This window comes from Anomaloglossus baeobatrachus, chromosome 10, assembly GCF_048569485.1.
Source record: "Anomaloglossus baeobatrachus isolate aAnoBae1 chromosome 10, aAnoBae1.hap1, whole genome shotgun sequence".
NCBI classification, from domain to species: Eukaryota; Metazoa; Chordata; class Amphibia; order Anura; family Aromobatidae; genus Anomaloglossus; species Anomaloglossus baeobatrachus.
In genome coordinates, this window is record NC_134362.1 from 18,323,783 (window position 1) to 18,343,252 (window position 19,470).

General features: G+C 47.5%; 1 protein-coding gene across 1 annotated transcript in view; it reads left to right on the plus strand.

Moving 5' to 3' along the window:
• Positions 1-14,103, plus strand: part of PDHX (pyruvate dehydrogenase complex component X) — a 69,820-nt gene extending 55,717 nt beyond the window's left edge. The window contains exons 8-9 of the mRNA XM_075326529.1: positions 12,351-12,415; positions 13,728-14,103. Coding sequence (XP_075182644.1) covers positions 12,351-12,415; positions 13,728-13,992 — 330 coding nt within the window. The 3' untranslated portion in view covers positions 13,993-14,103. The remainder of the gene's footprint in view (positions 1-12,350; positions 12,416-13,727) is intronic.
• Positions 14,104-19,470: the final 5,367 nt, after the last annotated feature.

The following is a 19,470-nucleotide window of genomic DNA, read 5'->3' on the forward strand; positions in this document are numbered from 1 at the left end:
TACACCAGTGACTGTGCCTGTCTGCCCCGGCAATGCCTCCAGCCTCAGCTACTCCGGTGGCTCATGCTACACCAGTGACTGTGCCTGTCTGCCCCGGCCGTGCCTCCAGCCTCATCTACCCCGGTGGCTCATGCTACACAAGTGACTGTGCCTGTCTGCCCCGGCCGTGCCTCCAGCCTCAGCTACTCCGGTGGCTCATGCTACACCAGTGACTGTGCCTGTCTGCCCCGGCAATGCCTCCAGCCTCAGCTACTCCGGTGGCTCATGCTGCACCAGGGACTGTGCCTGTCTGCCCCGGCAATGCCTCCAGCCTCATCTACTCCGGTGGCTCATGCTACACCAGTGACTGTGCCTGTCTGCCCCGGCCGTGCCTCCAGCCTCAGCTACTCCGGTGGCTCATGCTACACCAGTGTCTGTGCCTGTCTGCCCCGGCCGTGCCTCCAGCCTCAGCTACTCCGGTGGCTCATGCTACACCAGTGACTGTGCCTGTCTGCCCCGGCCGTACCTCCAGCCTCAGCTACTCCGGTGGCTCATGCTACACCAGTGACTGTGCCTGTCTGCCCCGGCCGTACCTCCAGCCTCAGCTACTCCGGTGGCTCATGCTACACCAGTGACTGTGCCTGTCTGCCCCGGCCGTGCCTCCAGCCTCAGCTACTCCGGTGGCTCATGCTACACCAGTGACTGTGCCTGTCTGCTCCGGCCGTGCCTCCAGCCTCAGCTACTCCGGTGGCTCATGCTACACCAGTGACTGTGCCTGTCTGCCCCGGCCGTGCCTCCAGCCTCAGCTACTCCGGTGGCTCATGCTACACCAGTGACTGTGCCTGTCTGCCCTGGCCGTGCCTCCAGCCTCAGCTACTCCGGTGGCTCATGCTACACCAGTGACTGTGCCTGTCTGCCCCGGCCGTGCCTCCAGCCTCAGCTACTCCGGTGGCTCATGCTACACCAGTGACTGTGCCTGTCTGCCCCGGCAATGCCTCCAGCCTCAGCTACTCCGGTGGCTCATGCTACACCAGTGACTGTGCCTGTCTGCCCCGGCCGTGCCTCCAGCCTCATCTACCCCGGTGGCTCATGCTACACAAGTGACTGTGCCTGTCTGCCCCGGCCGTGCCTCCAGCCTCAGCTACTCCGGTGGCTCATGCTACACCAGTGACTGTGCCTGTCTGCCCCGGCAATGCCTCCAGCCTCAGCTACTCCGGTGGCTCATGCTGCACCAGGGACTGTGCCTGTCTGCCCCGGCAATGCCTCCAGCCTCATCTACTCCGGTGGCTCATGCTACACCAGTGACTGTGCCTGTCTGCCCCGGCCGTGCCTCCAGCCTCTTCTACCCCGGTGGCTCACGCCACACTAGAGACTGTGCCTGTCCGCCACGGTCGTGCCACCTGCTACTGCCTGTCTGCTCCTGTGCCCATCCCTGCGCTGGGAGTAGCACCTGGCGTTCGCCTCTCAGTGGGCACTTAGTCAAGCCCCTCCCACTAAAAGGGTAGGGCCGGTATCTCCCGTGGTCCAGTGGGTCCACTTTAGCTCGCCACTTCACCATCTCCTGCGGCGAGCTTCACTGGCTCTTCTGCAGCTCCCAATGGTCATCCCGATGTTCCTGATACTAGAGTGCACTCATTTGCTGCAAGCATACCAGCTTTTGCAGAACTGTATCCTCCCAGAGGTATACGCAGATCATATGGGAGATACATATATATACTGCTAGTTTTTACTGTCAGGGCATATACAATGCCGAACATCTGGAAATGTGAGGACTGAGCTTACATACAAATTCCAGGCGTTCATAGACTAAAGCTCAGCACATGGAGCGGTGACCTCTGCATCAGCCCCATAGGATGATCATTAGTGACCTTCCTGACCACCCACAGCCGAGGCCGCAGCGGTGCTGCTGTGCACTAAATTAAAGGGAACACCGCTCCGGGACAGGCGTCCTTGAAATCGGGCAATCTGAACAATGTATAGTGAATAATGTCCCCCGCATTTGGCCTTTGACAGAATGATGTAGGAAACTTCCATTTAAAGGAAACCTTTGCGTTACCATAACGGGAACCATTCCAAAAAGCAACGGGGGGGTTAAATTTGAGAAACTGGTATCAAAAAGGTTTCTAGACCCCCTTCCAAATTCCATGCGATGATAAGTCATCAAGCTCCATGGTTCCTTCATTCCAGGATTTGGTGAAAAGTTTCATCTCAAAGACTCTTGAATGGTCGCAGCCAATAGTACAAATAACTTTTTTCTATATGGTGTCTGCTGCACGCAATGTGGATCGCAAACAGATCAAGCAATGACAGAGTCTATGGATGGAGGCTGCTGAGCGTCATCTTAAAGAAAGGGGGCGATATTGGGCACTAAGTTTTGGGGTTTGTTTTTGCATGTCAGAAATGTTTATTTCTAAATTTTGTGCAGTTATATTGGTTTACCTGGTGAAGATAAACAAGTGAGATGGGAATAGATTTGGTTTTTATTAAGTTGCCTAATAATTCCGCACAGTAATAGTCACCTGCACAAACAGAATCCTCCTAAGAAGCCAAATCTAAAAAAAACCCTCCAACTGCCAAAAATATTAAGCTTTGATATTTATGAGTCTTTTAGGTTGATTGAGAACATAGTTGTTGATCAATAATAAAGAAAATCCTCTAAAATACAACTTGCCTAATAATTCTGCACACGGTGAATGCAAACGTATATTATTGTTTTATATTTCTGCTATATTCACTATAGAGATGGGTTGATCATGGGAAAGGGTTAAGTGTAGGAATATAAAAAAAATGACATATACTTTTAATATAAAATAATATGCATATTTCACATTTGCAGATATTTTTTCTGCCGCCCCCTGGGGTATTTAGTTCTCTGCTGATGGTCCATTTCTTCTCCGGGCTTTTCTCCTCGCTCGCACCCCCAGTTTCACACAGTTTTGTGTGTACTGTGTAGACATATAGGGGCGGTGTGGACCCCGTATAAAAAGTTGTAACAAAGTCAAGTATGAGAAAAAGAAATGATTTCAGTCCTTAAAGAATGAACTCATGTGATTTCTCAAGTTTCCGCTGCGAGACTCAAGTGAAATAAATGCTCCATTGTCCGTGCGGAGAACGTCTTGGGTGATAAATTCAATAAGCGTCCACTTTGCTCTGCGGCCAGGAGCAGGCGATGAATACACCTCTGTATTAGGACGAGCAAAAAATCCGAGTGTGGAGAATCCTGATCTAATGATACCATGCGTTACTGCGGAGGGATGCGAGGAATTCCCTGTAAAAGCCGATCAATGCGGACCTGTGTGCTCCGAGGAATGCGCCTTCACAATGAATTATCACACTGGGAACTAAGAAAAGAAACATGAAAATGGCTCCCGAAGCGCGTTTCCACTTTAGTGTCACTTTTGGACATTTTGGAGGGTTAATATTACTATTTGCAGCCATCGCACTGACCAAACAGGGGGTCTCCCGACTTATCGAAGACCCTGAATAGCCAGTAATCTGCATTGTTTGTAAATTTCCATCTACAATAAAAACACTTTTTTTTATTATTTTTTATCTCTTCATTCAAGTGTCTGTTTGCACTGTAAAGTTAGCGACTATTTATGAACCATAAGATTAGGATGTGCACCCCTAAGGCTATGTGCCCACGCTGCGGATTTTGCCGCGGATTTACCGCGGATTTTCCGAAAATCTGCAGCAGCGGCACTTCCAAGCCATTTCAATGGCATTTTGGAAATGCTGTGTCCATGCTGCGGATTTTTCCGCGGCGGATTTGCCGCGGATTTTGATCCGGAAAAATCTGCAGCATGTCAATTATTGTTGCGGATTTTGGTGCGGATTTTGGGTATAGAATGGGGAAAAAAAAAAAAATCCGCATCAAAATCCGCGGCAAATTCGCGGTAATTCGCAGCAAATCCGCGGCAAAAATAAGGTGCGGATTTGCCGCGAGAAGTCGCGGATTTTCATGCAGAAAAATCCGCAGGTACATTCTACCATGGACACATAGCCTAACAATCCAGGTCATAATAGTGTAGTTAAAGAGTACGTATACATTTGGATAAAACGCGCCCTTAGGCTCTGTGCGCCCTTAGGCTCTGTGCGCACTAGTGCGTTTTGCCCGCGGATTTATCTGCGGATTTGCCGCGGAAGTTTCTTGAGAAATGTCTGCAATCTTTGTGCAGACATTTCCCAGCAAATCCTATGATAAAAAAAAATAGCTGTGCGCACTGTGCGGATTTTTCTCAAGAAATTTCCTTGAGAAGAATTTCTCGAGAAAATTTCTTGAGAAAATGAGCATGTCAATTCTTTTCCGCAGGTACCCTGCGGATTTCGGCAGTACAGCCTGCAAAATCCGCAGGGAACCACCCGCGGCAAAATCGCGGCTATTCCGCGGCTAATCCGCGGCAAATCCGCATGCGGATTTGGTGCGGATTTTTTCCGGAGGTCCGGAAATCTTTCACTCCCAGAAGTTTCTCAAGAAATTTTCTTGAGAAACTTCACATTTCTAGTGCGCACATAGCCTAATTCCTCAAAAAGGTAAAACTGCTTTTGGTAAATATACCAGTCCAATATGTCCAGAAACTGTTCCCATTCTTGTGCTCTATAGTTTGCCATTCATAATTTTTCCATCATTCTGCTGGCATTATAGGTGCTGGAACTTCCTCTCCCTCACTTCCCAGCAAGCAATGCTTCTGCCGTTGTACAATGGCTTGCCTGTCTTAAACTATAAGCCCACCTCTATATTATGCCAATTATACAATTTGAAGGAAGAGCAACAACAAAGACCCACCTCCTTTTCCTTCAGAGAGACGATGACCCTCCCCCGCTTCCTGCAGAGAGGCGAAGACCCTCCCCCGCTTCCTGCAGAGAGGCGAAGACCCTCCCCCGCTTCCTGCAGAGAGGCGAAGACCTTCCCCGCTTCCTGCAGAGAAGCGAAGACCCTCCCCCGCTTCCTGCAGAGAGGCGAAGACCCTCCCCAGCTTCCTGCAGAGAGGCGAAGACCTTCCCCGCTTCCTGCAGAGAAGCGAAGACCCTCCCCCGCTTCCTGCAGAGAGGCGAAGACCCTCCCCAGCTTCCTGCAGAGAGGCGAAGACCTTCCCCGCTTCCTGCAGAGAGGCGAAGACCCTCCCCCGCTTCCTGCAGAGAGGCGAAGACCCTCCCCCGCTTCCTGCAGAGAGGCGAAGACCCTCCCCCGCTTCCTGCAGAGAGATGAAGACCCTCCCCCGCTTCCTGCAGAGAGGCCAAGACCCTCCCCCGCTTCCTGCAGAGAGGCCAAGACCCTCCCCTGCTTCCTGCAGAGATGCGAAGACCGTCCTCCGCTTCCTGCAGAGAAACTAAGATCCGCCCCTACTACCTGATGAGTTCAAAGACCCCCCATACTGTCATTCTTCTTGATGTCTCCTACGTCCCTGCTTTTTGCAGAGCAATGAAGACCCCTCGTCCAGCTCCTGCAGAGAACCTAAGACCTGTCCCGACTACCTGAGGACAATCCCGCCCTTCCCCCACTGTCTGTAGTTCTTGGCTACTCTGCGGTTAGAGGAGGATTACACCTGACAACAGTCCTACAGAAGAGAGACCCCTAGTGGCCGGGACTTTGGAGGGATTTTTATTTTTCGGAGGAGATATGATTTATAAATCAAGTGATTTGCAGATTGACTGTTTCTGACATTATCAGATGAGATGAAGTTGTGACCGTGCAGATGGGATAGACGAGATGTGATTATGGGTAAGATACATGTGTGGTCAGGTCACATTGCCGTTCAGTGACCCCGGTCACATGGAGGCAGTGACGATCGCTCGTAGTCTGTGTATTTCCACTATTTACAGATCTGATGATATAACGAGGCCGCGGTGCAATTATATATATTACACTGAGATGATTTGCATTAATCTAATAATTACATAAGGACATGATATAATGTCGCCTCCTCACAATATGAATCATGGATCTGTACTTTCCATTGTTCATAAATGAACAACATGCAATTATCTTTTCGAAACAGCGCCACTGCTGTCCACAGGTTGTGTGCAGTATTGCAGCTGAAGTAATTGGGATGACATGTAATACCGTGCACAACCTGTGGACAGGTGTGGCGCTCTATATTAATAAAAAGCAACCAGTGCCTAATGTGTATAGCATTATACCCTGGTTCTCGGGGGACTGTTGGCGTCCCAGCAATCAGAAAATGATCATTCATTCTATAGTTGGGGGATAATTTGGGATTTGGATAATCTTAAAAAAATGCCCCTTTCATGGACATTCTCAGTGTTGGCCCTTAAAGGGGATGTTGCAATTTTGCAGACACGTTATATTATGCCTGGGCTGTAAGAATGACACAATTGTTCCCTTCCCTGGAATGTATCTTGTTGCTTCCAGCTTTCCCTGTGGTCGTGTATCTCGTTGCTTCCAGCTTTCCCCGTGGTCGTGTATCTTGTTGCTTCCAGCTTTCCCCGTGGTCGTGTATCTTGTTGCTTCCAGCTTTCCCCATGGTCGTGTATCTTGTTGCTTCCAGCTTTTCCCGTGGTCGTGTATCTTGTTGCTTCCAGCTTTCCCCGTGGTCCTGTATCTTGTTGCTTCCAGCTTTCCCTGTGGTCGTGTATCTTGTTGCTTCCAGCTTTCCCCGTGGTCGTGTATCTTGTTGCTTCCAGCTTTCCCCGTAGTCGTGTATCTTGTTGCTTCCAGCTTTCCCCATGGTCGTGTATCTTGTTGCTTTCAGCTTTCCCTGTGTTCGTGTATCTTGTTGCTTCCAGCTTTCCCCGTGGTCATGTATCTTGTTGCTCTCAGCTTTCCCTGTGTTCGTGTTTCTTGTTGCTTCCAGCTTTCCCCGTGGTCGTGTATCTTGTTGCTTCCAGCTTTCCCCATGGTCGTGTATCTTGTTGCTTCCAGCTTTCCCCATGGTCGTGTATCTTGTTGCTTCCAGCTTTCCCTGTGGTCGTGTATCTTGTTGCTTCCAGCTTTTCCCGTGGTCGTGTATCTTGTTGCTTCCAGCTTTCCCCGTGGTCCTGTATCTTGTTGCTTCCAGCTTTCCCTGTGGTCGTGTATCTTGTTGCTTCCAGCTTTCCCCGTGGTCGTGTATCTTGTTGCTTCCAGCTTTCCCCGTAGTCGTGTATCTTGTTGCTTCCAGCTTTCCCCATGGTCGTGTATCTTGTTGCTTCCAGCTTTCCCTGTGGTCGTGTATCATGTTGCTTCCAGATTTCCCCGTGTTCGTGTATCTTGTTGCTTCCAGCTTTCCCCGTGGTCGTGTATCTTGTTGCTTCCTGCTTTCCCTGTGGTCGTGTATCTCGTTGCTTCCAGCTTTCCCCGTGTTCGTGTATCTTGTTGCTTCCAGCTTTCCCCGTGTTCGTGTATCTTGTTGCTTCCAGCTTTCCCCGTGGTCGTGTATCTCGTTGCTTCCAGCTTTCCCCGTGGTCGTGTATCTTGTTGCTTCCAGCTTTCCCCGTGGTCGTGTATCTCGTTGCTTCCAGCTTTCCCCGTGGTCGTGTATCTCGTTGCTTCCAGCTTTCCCCGTGGTCGTGTATCTTGTTTGCTTCCAGCTTTCCATGTGGTCGTGTATCTTGTTGCTTCCAGCTTTCCCCGTAGTCATGTATCTTGTTGCTTCCAGCTTTCCCCGTGGTCGTGTATCTTGTTGCTTCCAGCTTTCCCCGTGGTCGTGTATCTTGTTGCTTCCAGCTTTCCCCGTGGTCGTGTATCTTGTTGCTTCCAGCTTTCCCTGTGGTCGTGTATCATGTTGCTTCCAGATTTCCCCGTGGTCGTGTATCTTGTTGCTTCCAGATTTCCCTGTGGTCGTGTATCTCGTTGCTTCCAGCTTTCCCCATGTTCGTGTATCTTGTTGCTTCCAGCTTTCCCCGTGTTCGTGTATCTTGTTGCTTCCAGCTTTCCCCGTGGTCGTGTATCTTGTTGCTTCCAGCTTTCCCCGTGGTCGTGTATCTTGTTGCTTCCAGCTTTCCCTGAATTTGTGTATCTTGTTGCTTCCAGCTTTCCCTGTGTTCGTGTATCTTGTTGCTTCCAGCTTTCCCCGTGGTCATGTATCTTGTTGCTTCCAGCTTTCCCTGTGGTCGTGTATCTTGTTGCTTCCAGCTTTCCCCGTGGTCATGTATCTTGTTGCTTTCAGCTTTCCCTGCGTTCGTGTATCTTGTTGCTTCCAGCTTTCCCCGTGGTCGTGTATCTCGTTGCTTCCAGCTTTCCCCGTGGTCGTGTATCTTGTTGCTTCCAGCTTTCCCCGTGGTCGTGTATCTTGTTGCTTTCAGCTTTCCCTGTGTTCGTGTATCTTGTTGCTTCCAGCTTTCCCCGTGGTCATGTATCTTGTTGCTTTCAGCTTTCCCTGTGTTCGTGTTTCTTGTTGCTTCCAGCTTTCCCCGTGGTCGTGTATCTCGTTGCTTCCAGCTTTCCCCGTGGTCGTGTATCTTGTTGCTTCCAGCTTTCCCTGTGGTCGTGTATCTTTTGCTTCCAGCTTTCCCTGTGGTCGTGTATCTTGTTGCTTCCAGCTTTCCCTGTATTTGTGTATCTCGTTGCTTCCAGCTTTCCCTGTATTTGTGTATCTCATTGCTTCCAGCTTTCCCCGTCGTCGCTGTCTCCTGCTCCGGGTCGGTGCTTGGAGGTGTGGACCTGGGCAGCGGGGGAGCTGTTAGCGCCGCACACTTCACCCTCCCCTGTTAGCAGCAGCCGCAGCACCATGTTTCACAGATGTAGCAGCTTGACCCAGTCCCAGAGCAACAGAGCTTAGTCTGCAACGGGCTCCAGCAGCTGCCAACCCTTCCCGGTTTTTTACATTGTCAGTATGAGACTTTTGCAGAGTCGAGACATTTCGGGCCCTATAAATAGTGACACAGATGTCACCTCGCTGATTACTGGTGCGTCACCGTGACAGATGTGTAAATCCAGGCACCCATAGTGCCGTCCTAGGTAAGATCTGCACACACAATGACCCTGCCTAATACATTATCCCTATTTTTAGACATTTGTGCTTTGTGTGTATCGTATAGTTAGTAATTTGCATTCTGTAATTACTGCAAGTTCATTGTGTCCATTATATAACAGCATGGAATAAAATGTGGCCAGGAATCGGACCAATGGAAAACTTCAGGGACCATTTTTACATCTTAAAGCGCACCAATCAGCAGGATTTTCCTATATAATCTAAAGCCAGTGCTATACTGGCACTATCAGGCTGATTCTATACATACAGTGCTATACTGGGGCTATCAAGCTGATTCTATACATACAGTGCTATACTGGCACTATCAGGCTGATTCTATACATACAGTGCTATACTGGCACTATCAGGCTGATTCTATACATACAGTGCTATACTGGCACTATCAGGCTGATTCTATACATACAGTGCTATACTGGCACTATCAGGCTGATTCTATACATACAGTGCTATACTGGCGCTATCAGGCTGATTCTATACATACAGGGCTATACTGGCGCTATCAGGCTGATTCTATACATACAGTGCTATACTGGCACTATCAGACTGATTCTATACATACAGTGCTATACTGGCACTATCAGGCTGATTCTATACATACAGTGCTATACTGGCACTATCAGGCTGATTCTATATATACAGTGCTATACTGGCACTATCAGGCTGATTCTATACATACAGTGCAATACTGGCACTATCAGGCTGATTCTATACATACAGGGCTATACTGGCGCTATCAAGCTGATTCTATACATACAGTGCTATACTGGCACTATCAGGCTGATTCTATACATACACTGCTATACTGGCACTATCAGGCTGATTCTATACATACAGTGCTATACTGGCACTATCAGGCTGAGTCTATACATACAGTGCTATACTGGCACTATCAGGCTGATTCTATACATACAGTGCTATACTGGCACTATCAGGCTGATTCTATACATACAGTGCTATACTGGCACTATCGGGCTGATTCTATACATACAGTGCTATACTGGCACTATCAGGCTGAGTCTATACATACAGTGCTATACTGGCACTATCAGGCTGATTCTATACATACAGTGCTATACTGGCACTATCAGGCTGATTCTATACATACAGTGCTATACTGGCGCTATCAGGCTGATTCTATACATACAGTGCTATACTGGCACTATCAGGCTGATTCTATACATACAGTGCTATACTGGCACTATCAGGCTGATTCTATACATACAGTGCTATACTGGCGCTATCAGGCTGATTCTATACATACAGTGCTATACTGGCGCTATCAGGCTGATTCTATACATACAGTGCTATACTGGCACTATCAGGCTGATTCTATACATACAGTGCTATACTGGCACTATCGGGCTGATTCTATACATACAGTGCTATACTGGCACTATCAGGCTGATTCTATACATACCTTTAGTTGTCAGCTCGGATGTATAGGTTTTGAAATCCAAGAAAGTAAAGTTTATAAAATCGTCAGCTTCTTGAGTGACAGCAGCTGAGGATCAGATAATAGCTGGGGGTATTCATACTTATCCCTTCCCCTTGTTAGAATTAGCATAAGTATTATACAATGAACCTAGCAGGACCCGTGGTGAGGTCATACCCATGTGACCAGAAGGGGCGGGGCCTATGCCAACAGAAAAAGGTTGCTTCTTGGTATCAGCTATGTTGGCTGAGGCCCCGCCCCTTCTGGTCACATGGGTATGACGTCACCACAGGTCCTGCTAGGTGGATTGTATAATACGTATGTCAATTCTAACAGGGGAGGGGATAAGTATGAATACCCCCCAGATATTATCTGATCTTCAGCTGCTGTCACTCAAGAAGCTGCTGATCTTATAAACTTTACTTTCTTGGATTTCAAAACCTATACGTTACATACGAAAATCCTGGTGATTGGTTCTCTTTAAGCATGTATTTTAAACTAAAAATAATTTTTCCAATTGAGTTTCAATAAACATTTTGGCTTTTGCAGGATCTCTGTTTCCTTGCGCTCTGCAGGTTACATAATGAGTTAACTGAGACATTGTCAGTGAGCTCGTTCTTATAAGAGAGTTAGCAAGTCTTCTAGAGGCCAAGTCAGTAGTCCGTAGTCATTGTATGGGAGACAGTCGAACGGCCTCCAACCTACTGGCACCTCGATTTATTAGCCGGCGTGGCACAATGTCATGTCGCAACGATGATGTCACACCGGCTAATCAAAATGAGTCAAGGTTGTAAACGGATAGCGGGCAGCTCATACAGCTCCTATACAGCAACCACGGACTACTGACCTGTCCGCTACACCAGGATTCTGCAATCCTATTCACTCTCCTCTCTTTTATATGTCTTTTTTTTAACTATTCCATATGGATTTATGAGCACAGACCACATCAAAGTTGAAATTAACTTTGATGTCACAAATAAGAACAGAGGAGCTCAGAAAAAGACAGATTACAAGGTACAAGCTCGCTGACTGATCCTCAGTTAACTCATTCTGCAACCAGCAATGTGCAGGGAAACAAAGAGCCAAACGGTGCAAAATTTTCAATTAAACATAATTGCAAAAATTACTTTTAGCCCAAAAGTCATGCAATTAAAAATAATTATTATCCCCCAAAAGGTCTCCAAATGCTTTTAGTGCTTCAGCGTTCCTTACAAACATGAGGTTAAAGGAGAACTCACAAGCTGCCTTCAGCCAGCACTATGGGGAGCAAAGTGCATATTGATCTGATAATAAGGCCAATGTTGTAAGATCTTAAAGGGATGTTCCATCCTCAGCGTTTCATGGATAGATTTAGCAAACATCGTATTGTGTTGCAATACCAGGCACAGCCACCGCACGATGGATGGCGCTGTGCACCATGGCTCCTTCAGTCAACGGATCGTTATCAAAGCCATCAATCATCTTGATTGTGCATCTCTCAATATCCTAATCTTGTGTGACGTCTTTAAGGAGTAATCACTGTTTTAATGTATCTTATTCGAGAATTCCGCTTCTTTCTCCTCCTGGACTGATCATTCATTCTCATTTCATAAGTAGAATATGCAAATTTTCCCCATTACTGAGACCAGAGATGACAGTTAGTGCCAATGAAGTTCTATGGAGCTAACTGTGCCCGCCTCTAACTCCTCCCATCTCCATAGAATGTTATAAGCACCAACTGTCATCTCGTATCTCGTTAATGAGAAACTCTTCACTGAATACAGAGGTTACCCACAAAATAAGAGGAAAAAGAAGCAGATTTCTCTGATAAGATCTATTACAAAATTGTTTATTTTCATGTGAACTATTCATTTATTAAATAATAATTAAAACGATGATTACTAATTTAATTAATAATAATAATAATTTTATTCCTTTATATAGCGCTTTTAATTCCACAGCGCTCTGACGTCGGGTGGTTTCTCATTTGTAGTTTTATTGAATATATTGTGTCTCTTTCCTTTTAGATTTTGGCCCAGAAAGCAAGAAATGGGAAACTGTTACCAGAAGAATACCAGGGGGGATCGTTCAGGTAAATGTATACGGCTCTAAGGAATTTATTAGAAATATATGTATTTCCGTTGGACATGGACAGAAATGGCAAAATATATTGATGGGGGAGGCGTGAGTAGACCTCCTAATTCTGGACATTCTCTGTAATATGTATAGAGTTATAATGTTGGGGGATACCCCTCGATGACCTGTGCTATTATGGGGTATATATATTAATTCCCATTAGAGGCTAGGTCCGATGTTTAAGCCCTTGTGTAGACCATTGTTTGCAGAATTCTGGAGGGGAGCTGTATACGCTAAACAAACCCTCTCTAATTTAGGGGCAAGAATATAGGATCAGACTACACATAGGCTGTCTGTAGTCTGTTACCATGACAACTAATAGGTATAAATAAACAAAAAGTGGACCCCAAATGCTTCAAATAACAAAATCTATTAGTACTCACTCTCCCATGTCTAATGCTGGCTTTCTGCCGCGGCTCCGGTCTACTCCGGTGTTTTGACTGCAAAATAGAGATGTCAAGTCACCGCTGCAGCCCCTCACCTCCGTGATTGGCTGCAGCGTTGATGTGAGCAAAACACTGAAACTAAGGGGCACTTTGCACGCTGTGACATCGCTTAGCGATGCCGAGCGTGATAGTCCCCGCCCCCGTCGCAGCAGCGATATCTTGTGATAGCTGCCGTAGCGATCATTATCGCTACGGCAGCTTCACATGCACATACCTGCCCTGCGACGTCGCTCTGGCCGGCGACCCGCCTCCTTCCTAAGGGGGCGGGTTGTGCAGCGTCACAGCGATGTCACATGGCAGGCGTCCAATAGAAGCGGAGGGGCTGAGATGAGCGGGACGTAAACATCCCGCCCACCTCCTTCCTTCCGCATTGCAGCCGGGACGCAGGTAGGAGATGTTCCTCGCTCCTGCGGTGTCACACACAGCGATGTGCGCTGCCGCAGGAACGAGGAACAACATCGTATCTCCTATTGGTGTGACATTATGAAAATGTCCGACACTACACAGATCACCGATTTACGACGCTTTTGCGATCGTTTATCGGCGCATCTAGGCTTTACACGTTGCGACATCGTTACCGGCGCCGGATGTGCGTCACTTTTGATTTGACCCCGACGATATCGCAGGTGCGATGTCGCAACGTGCAAAGTACCCCTAAGAGAGGGTGAGCAATATGGGATTATGGTATTTTATATGACTGTGTCACTTAAAGTGGACCCCAAACGTTTCCTTATATCCCTCATCACAGAACTGTTCTTATTTCTCGGATCCTGTGTCTCATATTAATGATTTTCTTTCTTTTTAAATCTATGGGGCCTGCAGCATTTCTAACCTGGGCATGTTCGGCATCACCGGCTTCATTGCGGTAATAAACCCCCCGCAGTCCTGTATTCTGGCGGTGGGACGCTCCCGGACGGAGTTGGCTCTAGCCGAAGATGAAGAGGGAAACGCCGAGCTCTCCCAGAAGGAGCTGCTGAATGTTACCCTGTCCAGCGATGGCCGCCTGATCGACGACGAACTGGCCTCCATATTCCTGGAACGCTTCCGAACCAACCTGGAAAACCCAATTAACTGTGCCCTATTCTGAGCAACGTCACTTTATATGGCGCCCCGGAACTGCCGTGTATTCTGGTGCTTCCCCGAGAACGAACAAACCGTGTATAGGATGGAATAATAAAGCAGATTAACTTATTAGAAACCGGTGTGTGACTCTTCATATTCATAGGACTGATTGTGGGTCTCAGAACCTGGACTTAAGGTCTAAGAGGCTGGAAAGTTTGGGCCAGGAGACCTGCTGCCAGTCACACCGCCCCCCATCATCTTCAATGTTCTACATACGTGCACTTTTCGAAAAAAAAAATGACGCTTTCTATTGTTTTGTGTACACAGGTCTAATGTTTGTCCATGTGTCTCCATGGCAACAGACTACAAACAACCCCTTTTTGTAGTCTGACCTTTCATTTATGGTTACTCCATTGCTCCTGTCCCTTTTCTGGCAAAGCAGATAGAAAGGAGTCACATCGGACTGCGGGATCAGACTACGCAGGGTCTGTTTGTAGTCTGTTACCATGGAGACACTCAGACATACATAGTAACTTCATACATAGAACGGAAGTATCGATTTTTAGCAACAGTTGCTTCATCTATTATTTTAGAAGAGTCAATGCAATGTCATAGGTTGCAAAAGTAACCAAACCCTTTACTTTCTGGAAAAGCACAATGTCTGCAGTCTGTGTTTTGTTTTTCAGTCTTAATGATATTTTGCATTGTAGTCGAGTTTTCCTTTAATTAATTTAATTTGCACTCAACCAATCAAGCCTGTCTGTGATTGTCTGCCGCAGGTTGCCGCTTATTAGTGCTATTACATAAGCGTTTTACAGTGTTTGTTACTGCGAGGAATGGGGACAAGTAATTATCCGTGATTCACGAGGCGCGCCGACTTTTGCAGAATGTAATGGGTCATGTTCAGTATGTTAGGGACGTCTACTGTGAAACTCAGAATCTACCGCACAATATGTCAGCGCATCCAAAGTGTCTTGTGCCCTTCGTGATTGGAGCCAGTATTTGGATAAAGTTTGTGTCTTGTTTGATTTTTGCAGGTTTCTTATTCCTTAATACATAACTCCCATTCCTAAGGCTATGTGGATCCTCATCAAAATCCTCCGCAAAACCTGCATCGACGACTCATGGAAAACTCGGCCACAAAATCCTCCGCAAAACCTGCATCGACGACTCATGGAAAACTCGGCCACCTTATTTCTATTGGAAATCCACTTTTCTAAGTTATTTTAACCTTTTTTTTTCACTTTAGGTTTTGAAAAACACAGATGGAAAAAAAAAGTGAATGATGCCCAACATCTACACGTTCTCACCTAGCCTTTGGATAGGTGCACATTTTTCATTACTGGGGTCCAACTATTGGGATGTCCACCAGTCCCCCAGTTGGGTTGTGAACTGCCCATTGATATGGAAAGGTGGCCGCTCACGCGCAGCACAGCTCTATTCATTCTATGTGTGCATGCCAGACATGGCGAAGTACAGCACTCTGCTTTTCCCGTCTGTCTTTTATGGCACCGAAGTGCAGCGACCGCTCCATGTTGATGGGACATTCAGAGATTTTTAATATTGGTAATAACCATTAAAGGCTCTGTAAAGCTGAGCTTGGATGGAGCTATACAACTGCTGGCTTTGTGGCACCACGTCAAATCGCTTTTGGAACAAATCAAGCCAGACATGTCACTTGGAGCACCGATCACCAAGCTACGATACATCTACAAATCATACAAAGAGAGCAATCACTGGAGAAGGACATCATGGTTGGAAGCATAGAAGGAACAAGGCGAAGAGGAAGACTAGCAACCCGATGTCTTGATATTATCAAGATAACAATGGTGAAGACCCTGGTGAACCTATCCAGGCGGAGAAGACCCTGGTGGACCTATCTAGGCGGAGAAGACCCTGGTGGACCTATCTAGGCGGAGAAGACCTTGGTGGACCTATCTAGGCGGAGAAGAGCCTGGTGGACCTATCTAGGCGGAGAAGACCCTAGTGGACCTATTTAGGCGGAGAAGACCCTAGTGGACCTATTTAGGCGGAGAAGACCCTGGTGGACCTATCTAGGCGGAGAAGACCCTGGTGGACCTATCTAGGCGGAGAAGACCCTGGTGGACCTATCTAGGCGGAGAAGACCCTGGTGGACCTATCCAGGCGGAGAAGACCCTGGTGGACCTATCCAGGCGGAGAAGACCCTGGTGGACCTATCTAGGCGGAGAAGACCCTGGTGGACCTATCCAGGCGGAGAAGACCCTGGTGGACCTATCCAGGCAGAGAAGACCCTGGTGTACCTATCCAGGCAGAGAAGACCCTGGTGGACCTATCCAGGCAGAGAAGACCCTGGTGGACCTATTTAGGCGGAGAAGACCCTAGTGGACCTATTTAGGCGGAGAAGACCCTGGTGGACCTATCTAGGCGGAGAAGACCCTGGTGGACCTATCTAGGCGGAGAAGACCCTGGTGGACCTATCCAGGCGGAGAAGACCCTGGTGGACCTATCCAGGCAGAGAAGACCCTGGTGTACCTATCCAGGCAGAGAAGACCCTGGTGGACCTATCCAGGCAGAGAAGACCCTGGTGGACCTATCCAGGCAGAGAAGACCCTGGTGGCCCTATATAGGATGTGAAGACCTTGTTGGACCTCTCTAGGTGGAAAAGACCCAGGTGGACCTTGATAGGTGGAGAAGACCCTGGTAGAACTATCTAGTCAGAGAAGATTCTTGTTAATCTATCTAGGGGAAAAAGACCCTGGTGGACTTAACTAGTTGGAGAAAACCCTGGTGGACTTATATAGGCTGAGAAGACCCTGGTAGAGGTAGACCTCTTTAGGTGGAGAAGACCATGGTAGAACCTCTCTAGGCAGAGAAGACCCTGGTGGACTTATATAGGCTGAGAAGACCCTGGTGGACCTCTCTAGGTGGAGAAGACCCTGATAGAACCTCTCTAGGCGGAGAAGACCCTGGTGGACCTATCTAGGTGGAGAAGACCCTGGTGGACCTATCTAGGCGGAGAAGACCCTGGTGGACCTATCTAGGCGGAGAAGACCCTGGTGGACCTATCCAGGCGGAGAAGACCCTGGTGGACCTATCCAGGCAGAGAAGACCCTGGTGGACCTATCCAGGCAGAGAAGACCCTGGTGTACCTATCCAGGCAGAGAAGACCCTGGTGGACCTATCCAGGCAGAGAAGACCCTGGTGGACCTATCCAGGCAGAGAAGACCCTGGTGGCCCTATATAGGATGTGAAGACCTTGTTGGACCTCTCTAGGTGGAAAAGACCCAGGTGGACCTTGATAGGTGGAGAAGACCCTGGTAGAACTATCTAGTCAGAGAAGATTCTTGTTAATCTATCTAGGGGAAAAAGACCCTGGTGGACTTAACTAGTTGGAGAAAACCCTGGTGGACTTATATAGGCTGAGAAGACCCTGGTAGAGGTAGACCTCTTTAGGTGGAGAAGACCATGGTAGAACCTCTCTAGGCAGAGAAGACCCTGGTGGACTTATATAGGCTGAGAAGACCCTGGTGGACCTCTCTAGGTGGAGAAGACCCTGATAGAACCTCTCTAGGCAGAGAAGACCCTGGTGAACCTATCTAGGCTACACAAAATTGATCTTCCTGGAGAGCGTTTATCCATCAAGTCACCATGGCTCAAGATCCAGCTGAAGCCTGTTAAAAGAAAGAAGTCCTCAATCATCAAGGGATGATACAAAGCATGAAAACCCATAGACACAACATTCTTCTATAAGCAGTTGGGTTCCCTGTGCCCCCCATGAGCTCAGTAGACCCCACTATGTGACCCTAGGTCTCCTCGGAATCACAAATGTGGAACGTTAACTTGTAAATTTAACAAAATATCTGAATATTTCCAGTTAAACGGACACTCATGGTGGCAAACACATCATCCGCTAGATATAGCAGGGGAGGGGGGACTACGGGGGCTCGCAGTCCCATGGTGCCCGGTATGAGCTGTGTCCTCTGGTGCATCTCAAGGGGGCGCTTACTGTACAGAGCACACCCTGATCCGGCAGCGATGCCTCCATCCATGTGGAATGCATTCTTACTGTTTGACTTAATACAGATGCTTTACTTTCCTCATCTGCTATTTTTATCATCGGATGACATCCTGTGGCGAATAAATGCGCTCTTTGGATGGCTGCCCTCACTTTACGCTGAAGTCATTGTTTGCAGATTGCAGTCAGTGTCTTCAGTAGGTGATGCTTCTGCGCCTTCTTCCTATGGCCCCTACATGGGGGTCCTGAGTGCCTTACATTGGGGGAGCTGGTAGGTCAGATTTAGATGGATTATATATTGGATTTGGTAAAGTAATCAAGTGTATGGAAAATCCGCAGCACAATACAGTACCAATCCCTAAAAGCTCATCTACACGTTGTGTAAAATTTCTGCACGGAATCTGCCCTGTGCCGTGGATTATGTCACATCTTTCTGCAGAATTTATTGTGGACTTCACCTTTTTGAAGTGCGAAGGGTGAAATCTGCTCCAAAATCTGCATCCAAATTATATTGCGGCAATTCTGCATCAAATCTGCAGTGTGTGCATTTACCCTTAGGCTACGTTCACACATCAGTTTTTTTTCCATCAGGCACAATCCGGGAAAAAACGGATAAAACGGATCTGGCGCCGGATCCGTTTTATCCCCATTGATTTGTATTAGCACCGAATTGTGCCTGATGGCCTTGCGTTGCATCCGTTTTTGACGGATCCGGCGTAGTTACTCAATGCGGCGGCCGGAGGGAACATCTCATTGAATGTTTTTTGTCTCTGGAAAAAAAAACGTAGTGCGCCGGATCCGGCGTGATACGGCGTGATTTACAATGGAAGCCTATGGACACCGGATGTGTTTTTTTAAACTGAGCATGCTCCAATTTATTGTAAAAACCGGATCCAGCAAAAAACAAACGGATGAAACGTATGCAAAAACGGATGCGCCGGATCCGTTTTTTGACGGATCCGGTATACCGAATCCGTCAAAAAAAAGGATCCGGCGCATCTGTTTTTGCATATTCTGCGCCGGATCCGTTGCATCAGGCACACGCCGGATTGTGCCTGATGCCAAGAACCTGATGTGTGAACATAGCCTTAAGGGGAAGCTGTTATTACTTTTTGGAAAAATAAACAAAAAACCTTTACAAATGTTTTTTTTTTTCTATACCACAATCTTTATTAAGAATTAAAATGACAAATATTGCAGTTTTCACACTAGTGACAAACTATTCTAGACTTTATTTTTATTGTTTCAGGAAATGCACTCGTACATTAGCAGCAAAGAGCAAACTGCACACTCTCATTAGATGTTTCAATACAATAGATAGGATCAATGGTCACTGTGAAGGGAGGAAGGAGCAGGGTCAGCTGTAGTATCACCAATTGTGTTATAAGCTGTGTATTAGAGGTATTACCGGTTTTTATAATCCTGCCTCTTGTGATAATGAGACTGCTGAAAATTGTTCCTGAAATTAGAGGAATTATGAGTCTAAAATAGCCCCAGAGGCCAGTG